Source organism: Melanostigma gelatinosum (genome assembly GCF_949748355.1).
Source record: "Melanostigma gelatinosum genome assembly, chromosome: 12".
In the NCBI taxonomy this organism is placed as follows: Eukaryota; Metazoa; Chordata; class Actinopteri; order Perciformes; family Zoarcidae; genus Melanostigma; species Melanostigma gelatinosum.
Window position 1 is genome coordinate 17,151,154 of NC_136645.1, and position 10,631 is coordinate 17,161,784.

General features: G+C 41.5%; 2 protein-coding genes across 5 annotated transcripts in view; one reads left to right on the forward strand and one right to left on the reverse strand.

The window, feature by feature from the left end:
• Positions 1-1,141, forward strand: part of mrpl14 (mitochondrial ribosomal protein L14) — a 1,937-nt gene extending 796 nt beyond the window's left edge. Inside the window, exon 3 of the mRNA XM_079280992.1 lies at positions 675-1,141. Coding sequence (XP_079137118.1) covers positions 675-1,041 — 367 coding nt within the window. The 3' untranslated portion in view covers positions 1,042-1,141. The remainder of the gene's footprint in view (positions 1-674) is intronic.
• A 225-nt stretch (positions 1,142-1,366) lies between these two features.
• Positions 1,367-9,588, reverse strand: LOC306785880 (calpain-1 catalytic subunit-like). Of its 4 annotated transcripts, XM_079280434.1 has the most exons (23): positions 9,453-9,585; positions 8,202-8,219; positions 7,442-7,688; positions 6,831-6,900; positions 6,624-6,742; positions 6,407-6,540; positions 6,147-6,315; positions 5,946-6,029; positions 5,765-5,850; positions 5,559-5,633; positions 5,134-5,294; positions 4,859-5,028; positions 4,729-4,740; positions 4,277-4,488; positions 4,148-4,187; positions 3,965-4,030; positions 3,678-3,735; positions 3,092-3,156; positions 2,886-2,954; positions 2,723-2,801; positions 2,506-2,619; positions 2,353-2,411; positions 1,367-2,267 (listed from the first exon to the last, which is right to left on the reverse strand). In XM_079280434.1, the coding sequence occupies exons 3-23, from the start codon at positions 7,685-7,687 to the stop codon at positions 2,241-2,243; spliced, it is 2,115 nt and encodes a 704-aa protein (XP_079136560.1). In that variant the 5' UTR covers position 7,688; positions 8,202-8,219; positions 9,453-9,585; the 3' UTR covers positions 1,367-2,240. The 4 variants fall into 4 exon arrangements, with proteins under 4 accessions (XP_079136560.1, XP_079136559.1, XP_079136557.1 ...); XM_079280433.1 differs by having other exon boundaries at positions 5,946-6,315; positions 9,453-9,586; XM_079280431.1 differs by lacking the exon at positions 4,729-4,740 and having other exon boundaries at positions 4,277-4,481; positions 4,840-5,028; positions 5,946-6,315; positions 9,453-9,586.
• Between the last annotated feature and the right edge of the window lie 1,043 nt (positions 9,589-10,631).

The following is a 10,631-nucleotide window of genomic DNA, read 5'->3' on the forward strand; positions in this document are numbered from 1 at the left end:
ATACATGCGCAGAGTTGAACACTAGAACTGTTTTTATGTTTATCTGCTGAAGGAGAAACGTTTCTCTGTGGTCACTTCAAATCTAACGTTAGTGTAAGACGTGGATCGTCGCTTTAATACAGCCATGTCCTGCATCAGCCTTATAACTGCATCTCTATTAGTCTGAGGAAACCTGAAGCCTCTAATACACATTGCATACACACAAACACACACTGAGAATTCACTTTCAGTGTAGTAGGAGACATCTTGCGTCCAGTATATAAACTTTTTTGATAAAACGTAGAGTCTGGTTTATTCCATGGAGTTGTGCTTATAATAGTTGATACCTAGTTGATTTATTATCATTATTATGTTTCAGCCCTATCGCACACAAATATTAAATATCTAAGCATTTCTTCTGGATAGATATTACAGCTGTGGGCCGGAGCCAAATTATTTATCAGGTAGCTACAACAGTAGTGGGTGACCATGATACACCATTTTGATTCAACTTTATAACACACTTTATTCACTGTTAATGGAGCAGTCTCCAATGTTCATCCTAAGAAGGAACAAATTCTATCAAAGGGTGAATTTTTGCTTTACCCCATAGAAAACTAAGTTTCTTGCATGACTGCTGGGTCTCTGGAGGAGAGCTGTAGTCATCAAGCAATTCTCTTTTTTTGTCTCGTCAGTGTATCTGCTGTTGCAGCAGCCATTCAGAAAATGACAAGAGTGCGCGTTGTGGACAACAGCTCCCTTGGAAATACACCATGGCACCGCCCCCCGAGAGTGATCCATGTCTACACCAAGAACGGCGTCGGGAAAGTTGGTGACAGAGTGTTGCTTGCCATCAAAGGACAGAAGAAGAAAGCACTAATCGTTGGACACAAAATGCCTGGAGAACGCATGAGTCCACGCTTTGATTCAAACAATGTTGTTCTGATTGAGGACAATGGAAATCCTACAGGGACAAGGATTAAGGTCCCTTTACCCACACATCTACGTAAAGTGGACGGAGATTACTCGAAAGTCCTGGCAATTGCGAATTCATTTGTGTAATAACACTTCTGTGCTGTGTTTTGATGTATACTGTATATTTCACATCTGCTTGGAGTTTATGAACATTTCATGATTGTATGTTTTCAATAAAGAGCATACACCCAGCCACAATTGTCTCTACAGTATTCTGTTGTCACTTATGTATGTAACGAGCTCGAGCCTTTGTCGACATGCTTGGCATTTCACTGAGGCCTCTCTGTGCTTACAATAAATATAACCTTTAGCTTAAAAGGCATAGCATATGAGCTTCTGGGGAAGTTTGAGCAGCCAAATGTGGGTCAAGCTCATGTTATCATGAATACAATGAACAAACTGGGAAAGTATGAACCGTCAGGGGAATATTTTATTGAAGGCACAACATACATTTACTACACAACACATGACGAGCATACTTTTAATCGCCGTTTATAAAATCATGGTGTGATTTATAGGGCATTAAGTATGTGATCCCTGTAAATGTTACTTGAGTGGACTGAAATATAGTATTTCTCACAAATGTGAGGCAACTTCAGTAGCATCTTCCTAAAACTAAATCCTCAGTGCAAAATAAAAACGAGTAAAGCTAAACAAAGTTCAGATGCTAAATTTCAACTTCAACTGAAAAAAAATATTTGTGTAATATATTAACAGGCTAAACTTTACATTAGATCTGTACTGCCATCTACAGGTAAAATCATGGAACTACCAACTCAACACTGAGGTGTTTCTTATTGATCGTTCTGCGCTAAAATGAGGACAAAGTGGAAACTATAAGACGTCACATTGTAAAGCATCATTACAGTAACAGGCTTCAGATTTCTTCTATGTGTTCCTTGGCAGAACAGCTTTTAGTGAGAGTTTGAAATAATGAGAACAGTGAAATTGTTAGTAAATCAACTTGCAACAAGGCACATTATAGCTGATAGTGATATAGTGATTTTTGTCATGCACAGAGTCAGAGACATGCTGTTTTTACAGAGATGACAGATCAATGTGGCACACTCACTATTTCCTACTGCAGGTTTGCATAGTTTTCTAAAATTCGTCCGGGATTGATTGGACTTTGCTTTAATATTATACAGCTATATTTGTATTTTACGCATGCTGAGGTGTGATGTGTTAAAGGTCGCTAAGGTTGATGGATCATCAGTTCCCCGGGTTCGCAATTTGCAGGCACTGTGCCTTTACTCCATATCTCCCTCCAGCGAAGAGGGCCCTCTTCAACCACACATTGTCAGGTAAAGCCACTGGCAATACAAGAAATACAATTAGATACACAGAACAGAAAGACTGACAGAATGTATTGAGATTTAGTTTTTAAACAGAACTCACCTCTGTGACATTCATTTCAGCCTCTCCTGATCCCTCCTTGTCAAACTGCTGGAAAGACCCTGTTAAAGTGTCACAATTAATACTTTTACTAGTATTCTAGTCTGCAAACACACAGTATACATTTCGAATAGCATCTATTACATTAATACTCACTAAACATGGCTTCAAGCTTGACCAAGCAGCAGATGAAGTTGTCAAAGTCAACCATCTCGTTCTCTGCATACCGGGCTACCAGAATCTGGTTCAGTCTGTTGTTCAGTTTAAAACCTACACAGGATGACAATCAAAATGAAAGAAAATGTTACACTTTGTCATCCGTCAGTGTGTTGACAGCAAATCATTGTGGAAATGATGCTTATGAGCATTATACCTGCTGCCTCCACAGCAAGACGCATCTCATATGCGCTCATGGCACCTGACTTGTCGAGGTCAAAATCTCTAAAAATGACCTGGAAGTCAGAGAATAAAATGTAAATAGAAATTTAGAGAATGTAAGTGTGAATACTGTTCATTTGACTTTGTTATTTATTTACCAGCCACTTTCGGATTTTGTTCCAGAGGATCTGGAACTCCACCAGCCCTAAACGAGCACTACCATCTTTCTGGTAAACGCGATGTCAAGAGGTGAAACCACATACAAACAATCACAAGCATGCTAAATGCATGTTTTATTTGTTTCTGAGCAAATCAATGGAACAACATTTTTGATCCATTCCTGCCTGTTAACTCAAGAGGATACGTCCATCAGGTTGACCATGGTCCTGCATGAATCCATACTGAAGCCATCAGTCTTCAGGTCTTTGTCTGAAACAGCAGAAACACTCGTCTGAAACAGTCTGGTCTACAAAGACACAGTGGCACAGAGGCCTTGTAATAGAGCCAGTCCAGGAAATGAATGGTCAGCACCAGGGGTGTCAAACATTCAGCCGAGGGCCAGAATCGGCCTGCCAAAGGGTAAATACTGCCCACTGGATGACTTTGTAAAGTGTAAAATTAGCTGAAAAGTCATTGATTCCAATTTTCAACGGAAATCTCAGGCTGTTAATCATCTGTTTTCCAAATGGATTTTTCATTAATTGTGAACATTGTCAGAATGTACTTGTGCTGTTTTACACTAAAAGAAAGAGAAACATTTGGAGGTGTGATTTTACTGGTCTGCCATTTGAGATCAAACCGGGCTAAATGTGGCCTGTGACCTAAAATGAGTTTAACACCATGGTGAACACGCCACGGCAGAATGTAATACCGTAGTGGAAGATCTATTCCTAGTATGTACATGTTCCAGTAGCTATGAATTGTAAACTGAAAATTAACAGAAAACTCACGCCTGGTGATGACTCTGTTCAGAATGGTCCGAAGCTCGTGAATAGAAATCTCCATGTCCTGAAAAAAGACAAGAAAAAGACAAGAAAAGAGAAAAAATGACTTGATTTACTTGATTTTCCTCACCATAAACAAGGCGGATGCCATTTTGGATCTTTAGATGTTATCTAAAATACCACAATAATACTACTATTACCAACATTACAATACATACATCTTTTGAGCAGTGTTGGCAAGTACAAATGCAAATCGAGATGCAAAACAAGACTGATCTGTTTTTCAGACTTACCTCTCCTGCTAGCTGGGCGAACATGGACTTAAAAGAGTCATCGATGTCGTCTTCAGTTATGTCATACTGTAGGAAACCACAAATACAAAAGGCATTGGTTTACGATCAGGGTTCTAGTTATTTTCTAATATTCATAGAGAATAGCATGTAACATATTAATTTTAGTGTCTCACTGATACGTACATCATCTCCTAAATCAGCAGATATTTCATCATCCAGTTCTCTGCAATGGACAAAAACATAATAGCATGAGATTACGTTATAAACACTTAAATTAACATTAAAATCACATGCAAAAAAAACCCCACATACTCTGTTTCTGATTGCTTCTCAGTGAAGACTCTGAGGACAAAGTCAGCCTCCTTACTGGCCTCATAGGTGGAGGGGACGATGAGGTACTCTCCAGGGGGCAGACGGAGCCGCGTGCTCACCTCTCGCAGGTTGATGAAGGTCTCAGAGCGAGCGCACGATGAATGTTTCAAAAAGAAATCTTTCTTCAAATGGACATTCTGGCAGCCTCTGTACTATCGGCAGTAGGAAACAATACATAAGAGATGCAGGTGCATGATTTTAGGTCAATTTAATTTAAATCATATATACTTTACACCATTTCACAAAGCATAACAGTGTTTATTTTTAATTTCTAACTAATTTAAAACGTGTTGAAATACAATGAATATCTCAATCACGATGCAAGTGTGTGATTTTCATAAAAAGAATGAATGCGATGAACACAATGTTTTAGTAATCCATGCTCTGCCTACCTCTTCTGGAATCTGCACAAAAGAAGGGAAAAAGAACATGAATGAGCTGAGGAAAAACTTAAAGTAATAATGTAATGTACTGTAACTATGAGAAGGGCAAAGGGACAGTACTGATTTTCTCTATTCTCACCTCATAAAGAGCAAAGCCAATCGTGTGCATGTCCTGACCATGGCGCCGATATCTGCGGCGGTCCTTCTGCATGAGAGCCACCAGAAAACTGCACTCCACCTCACCATCCTCTGAGTCATCATCCTCCTCCAGCAACGTGATCTTGTACTGAGGGTTGATCCAAAACGTGTCTGCACAGATGGTGCACTTGTGTTAGCACCGTTTCATAGTCTATGTCAGCGTGTATACTTGAAAGGCGATTTTGTTTTGTCTGTGACCATACGGTTGGGACTCACTGGGATTGTTCCTGCAGCCTCCGGCGGTGCTGCCTTTCCGCCACGCGCCGTAGAACTTGATGTTGTTCCAGTAGCCGAGACCTTCCTCACTCAAGGCATCAGGAGTCAAGTTACAGATCTCTAGCCGAGAAAACTGCGTCTTGAATTCACTGAAGGACATCCTGGAAGATCAAAATATGAGTTTTGGGTCAGAAAGCTGAATGAAACCTTTTTAGAAGAATAGTTTGACATTTTGGGATATATATATATATATATGCTCATTCATTTTCTTGGCGAGAGTTAGGTGATTGAGTGTTATCAATCTTCTCATGTAACTCCTGCAAGAAAGTGAATGGGCGTTTTTCCCAAAATGTCAAACCAGTCCTTTAAAATACCAACAGTACATAATATTGCTCTACGGTCCAACAGCACCTGGGACATCTTACCAAAACTCCCCGTCTTCCATCTTCAGGTGCAGGTCCTCTTGGTCAGACGAGTCAATCTCGTCCCATTCAGGAGAACTACACACAACAAGACAAATAGACCGGAATAAACGTTTAGAAAGAGATTTAACAGTCAAAAAAGAAGACATTAACCAAACAAAAACAGGGATGGAAAAATACTCCGTACACAAAGACATTTATGAACTCACTTGTCACTCCAGGCACCAGTCCACTCCACTTGACCCCAAGGGTTACGTATTCGGATTAGGCGTTCCATGTTGCCGCGGAAATCAACCTACATAACGCACAGAGTTTACGGGCAACTTAAGACCATCAGTATTATTCATAAGGGTAACCGATTAAAGACAACAGAGTCATACACAGACAGACCTCCTTCAGTCCAGTGACAGAGTAGGCGTGGCCCTTCACAAGCTTCTTGAATGTAACAGCCTCCATGTCGAAGGCACTGGTGATCTGCAATAAGATGAAAACATGATTAAATAGAAATGCTTTTAATGTTATTGGCTTTCTCAGGCTGGAACAACATTGATCCGCGTGCCTTGGTGGCGTGCCAGCGTGCTCAGCACTCACGTCGATGGAGCAGCCCAGCAGAGAGCCTCTCTCCAGGGCTTTGCCAATGATCCTGTGCAGATCTCTGGGAGCACTGCGGAGCTCGTACATCTCAGACACACCACCTGTGAAGTCCTCGAACCCTTCAGTGGTGCTTCCTCCGGACAGAGCCTCATAGGAGCCATTTAGCCTGAAGCCAGAGTGAAAACACACTTGTACTTCCTACTGCATACACTCGCGCTGAATAATTTAAAAACTGGTTAGGCTCTTTTAATACCTACTTGGCGTAAGCCTTCTCCAGGAGTGCACTCCAGAATTCATTGCCCTCAGCGGAATGGACGAACATCAGCTCGCCATCTTTGACAGGCAGTCTGTCATCGATCACAACATCCACCCACTCGCCGAACTGCCAGAACTGCAACACAGAGCAATCCATCAACCTAAACTGCTTGCCTTACACGTGATAGGAAGTGCAGTGCATGGAAGATCTTGAAGTACCTGAAAATGGAAGATTCCGGCATAATCATCTTGGAAGGACTGGCCATGAGGGACAACCCGATGAAGAAGCTTCTCATTCAGGGTGAGAGAGCCGATGGCTGCTAAGAGCCAGCAGTCGCCTGCAAGTGAGCAGAATCGAATTATCTAATTCTGTCTATTTCTTTTTTTTCCAGGGCAGATTCAACATGAACAACAACAAGGGCTCACCCAGCGCTCCCTGACAGATGTCAGTTCTGGTTGCACCACCCACGATGAACTGAGGATCGTCGGTCAGCTCCTATGGAGAAATGAAATGTCAGGGTGACAATCAAATACATCAAAGTCTCAGAATTCAGACAAGTCAACCGTTTCACAATCTGCTTTGAAGGGCGACACATCTTTCAAGCCATTGCTATTCTTGCATCTGCACGTCAACTTTCCTGTGTCTTAATGAAGCACTGTAAACAAATGTCGGGAGCGAGGGAGCGGTCAGGGAATGCCATGCGATGCCAACAGCTGCAGCGGCCCGAGAGGTTACCGTCCCTACTTGTCCTGTTCTGTCTGAGTTTGCAGACATGAACCAACACAATGTCATAGGATATGTCTGTTTATATGATATGTTTCTCTGACAGTCAGAACCACATGCTTGTTGTTGAGAAATGTTACATGAGCAGCAATCCAAAGAATGAGTGAGCTATTTCCACTTTATATCCAGCTTTAGGTCTGGAATCTGTGTCTTAAAAACATATTTTCATCTGTATGTGGGTGTAGTAAAAGTACATATGTTATCTTGTGTCCTACTATCAGTATTGTTTCATGCATTAGTAGTCACCACTCACCGGGGGCCTCATCCACTCCACATCTTTGGTTTTGGAGGAATTGGGGGCGAGCTCCTTGAAACCTAGGGATGGAGGCTCAGCGGGGAAATAGGAGTCTTCAAACAAGCAGCCGGACTCCAGACATTCCTGCTTCAGTGCCTCGTAGTCCTGGTTGGAGAAGTGTACAGCCTGCTCCTTGGAGCCCATGCCTTCAGCTCGTAGCCTGTTGGCCTGTATGGTTGCAGATATCCCTCCGGTTGGATACATACTAGTGTGAGATAAAAATACGGGGCTGTGTGAGTATGCACAGTGTTGTCTATAAATAGCAGAGAGCTAATCGGCAACACACTCTTGTCTAAGGGTTACAGCACAGCAATCAAGTGTGGGAGCGTGTGTGAAAAAAAATGAATGTTCATACTGGTGATGAAGATTATTTTATGCATTTGAACAGCTGAGGTCAGGTCCCTGGTACTCCATCTGTTCATTTGTTGAATGTGTAGGTTTAACCTGAGGGGATTTTACATTCTACAATTAAAAACAACATGATGGGTATTTGAACTGCCCTGAGAGTGGTGGGCCTGCATTGGTGGGACTAATAATTGTCATGTATGATAAAAGTAAATGCTCTCCAATGTAAATTTCAGTTAGAAGCCCAGCTGAGAAATAATAGACGTACAGAAAATATGAACAGACGAAAAGCTATTTCTGAGGGACGTGAGACAAGATAACACCTTAAACACAGCAAACCCAGGAACAACAAAAGCACTTTGAAATATGATACCTTGTCTGTATGGGCAGGCTGAGAGGGAGAATGAGACAAAAAAAAGAGGGAGAGTGAGAGAAGGGTCATTCACCAAAGCGTTGGCTCAGATAAATATAAAGTGATTTCTTCTTCAAATAATTTGGATCTGCACTGCAGAAGCTTGTGCAACCCTAATGGACGTTAGTGTTCACCACTCAGTGGGGGTGTCTCTCTCCTCCCTGAATGCACTTGCTTTTCTATGCCGGACAGTTTTACAACTTCCAGTCACGTCTCGAGGGAGGACATAATAGCTTTGTGAGGAAACCAGGGGATAAAAAGAACCAAATATGCTGGCTGTTCGATTTTAAGTTTTTACTTGGCTATCCCCGTCTGAATCAGAGAAGGAGTAAAAACGGGGACATTGGATGATCTTTTATATTACACTGCTCAACTGGACAAGAATCCTAATGAGCTCAGTTCAGTTAACAGTCAAGTAAGAGGGTGCAACTTGGATGGAGCTACAGTGGTGAGAGACCGATAGAATCCATGAGCAAAAAAATGACTGAGTTTAGTTTAAATAAATTTAAAAAAGGATGTGTTGCTGTGCAAAACTGGCTATGCATTTGATCGGAACAATTCTGCCGGCAAGCACATTGTTTATAGAACTACCCCCCTTTGCACCCTGAGGCCTCTCATGCAGGAATGTCCCTCTGCTCTGTAACAGCGAGACAGAGACTACTGCTGGCCAATGACCAAAAGGATACATCTGTTCTTCACGTTAGGGAAAAGCTGAGCCATGCATTCATGTGTTGATGATGTCATCGAAAGGACTTCAACCTCAACAAAGCCCTAAAACAACCAACAGCCTGTCTGTCTGTCAAAACACTGGCGTCCCCACCACCGTCAAACAGACAGAAGTGTGCTGCATGTTGGCTGCTTTGTGAATTCATGGGCCTGTTACTTACAAAAAGTGACAGCATGTCACGCAGGATTAGATTGTTTACAGCACCTGTTCAGTAGTACAAGCAGGCCTGTCTTTTTATGCGAGCCTGCCACAATGCATCTTTTTACAACACAATCACACTCATTTTACACTGGATGTCAGAGCTGAATTAAATCTGTGTGCCTGAATATGACAGCTGTCACTGTGTCGACTCTTATTAGAGTCACAGCGTGCAGTTTACTAAATCACACGAAGCGCACGGTGGCCTACACTGCAATAAAACCATGGCACCGTTCATCTCAATATGGCTAAATGAACACGTTCAGAGAAAGAAAGAAAAAACTCACCACCGATTTAAAGGCAATTTACGGCTCCTTCAAATTATGTCCGATGGTGATAATCGTATAAATCTGTGAAAGGGGGCAGTGGTTTAGGAGCGCAGGTCCAGGTCCAGGTCCAGCCCTCTCCGCTGCACACAGTACAGGATAGACCAGCCCCTACAGGAGGAGGGGCCACCGCGCTCACCCAGCCAGCACCCCCGCACTCTGCGGCCAGAGGCGCTGAAGACAGCGGGGATCCAATCAAATACTGCTCAGACCAAAACTTGAACAACCTTAAAGAGGTAGATAAAGATTAAAGTAAAGTAAGACTGAAATCACAAACATCCTTTTAGAATATTGTAGCACATTGCTTTCAATTCAGTTAAAAAAAAGAATACATGCACAGTGATACAATAATAAACACTGTTATTCACACAGCTCAAACAATCAGAAGGCTATATGCCTAACGACTATATTGTTCCGTTGGCAATAAATATATTAATGAATGTTATATAAAATGACTAATATCGTATGCAAGATGTTATTATAGCTCTATGTGTTATGTTATGTCATGGCACTGTATATACGATGTACATGGAGCTATATACTGTATGTATAAATGCATATGGGACACCAAATATGTTTTGGTGTCCAATCAGAAAAAGTCCACTTCAATCCAAAGAAGTGACAGAATTCTTCCTGTTAATATGTTATAATAACACATATTTTCTTGATAATACAGAGTGGAATTAGCTTATAATGCCCATAAAAATAGAGGTAATTATTTTAAGTAAAAGTAAAAATGAATTTAACAAACCTCCTTTCCTATGCAAATGTTACTTGGGTGAAATTACTTTTTTATGTCAATCCTCTTGCAACCTGAAACAATTGGGTGTCACATAATGTGGAGTAACAATAAGGTCAAAGGTCACCCGAGGAGAGACAAATATTGCTACGGATGACAGTATCCTTTGTTTGGTTATAACGCAGCCAGGAGTTTGTGTAAACTATATTCAGAAATCAAAGCGAATTTGAAATGTGATATTTGTTGAAAGGTTAAGTATAACATGACTGTTACTCCTAAATGTTGCTTGAAAGTCAGTGTCTAAGTTTATTGAATCAAAATGAAAGTGACAATCTTACTGTCAGTCGTTCCCTCGACAAAAAGCCAGTGGGATTCTTCCATTTGATTTAGGATTATTGCAG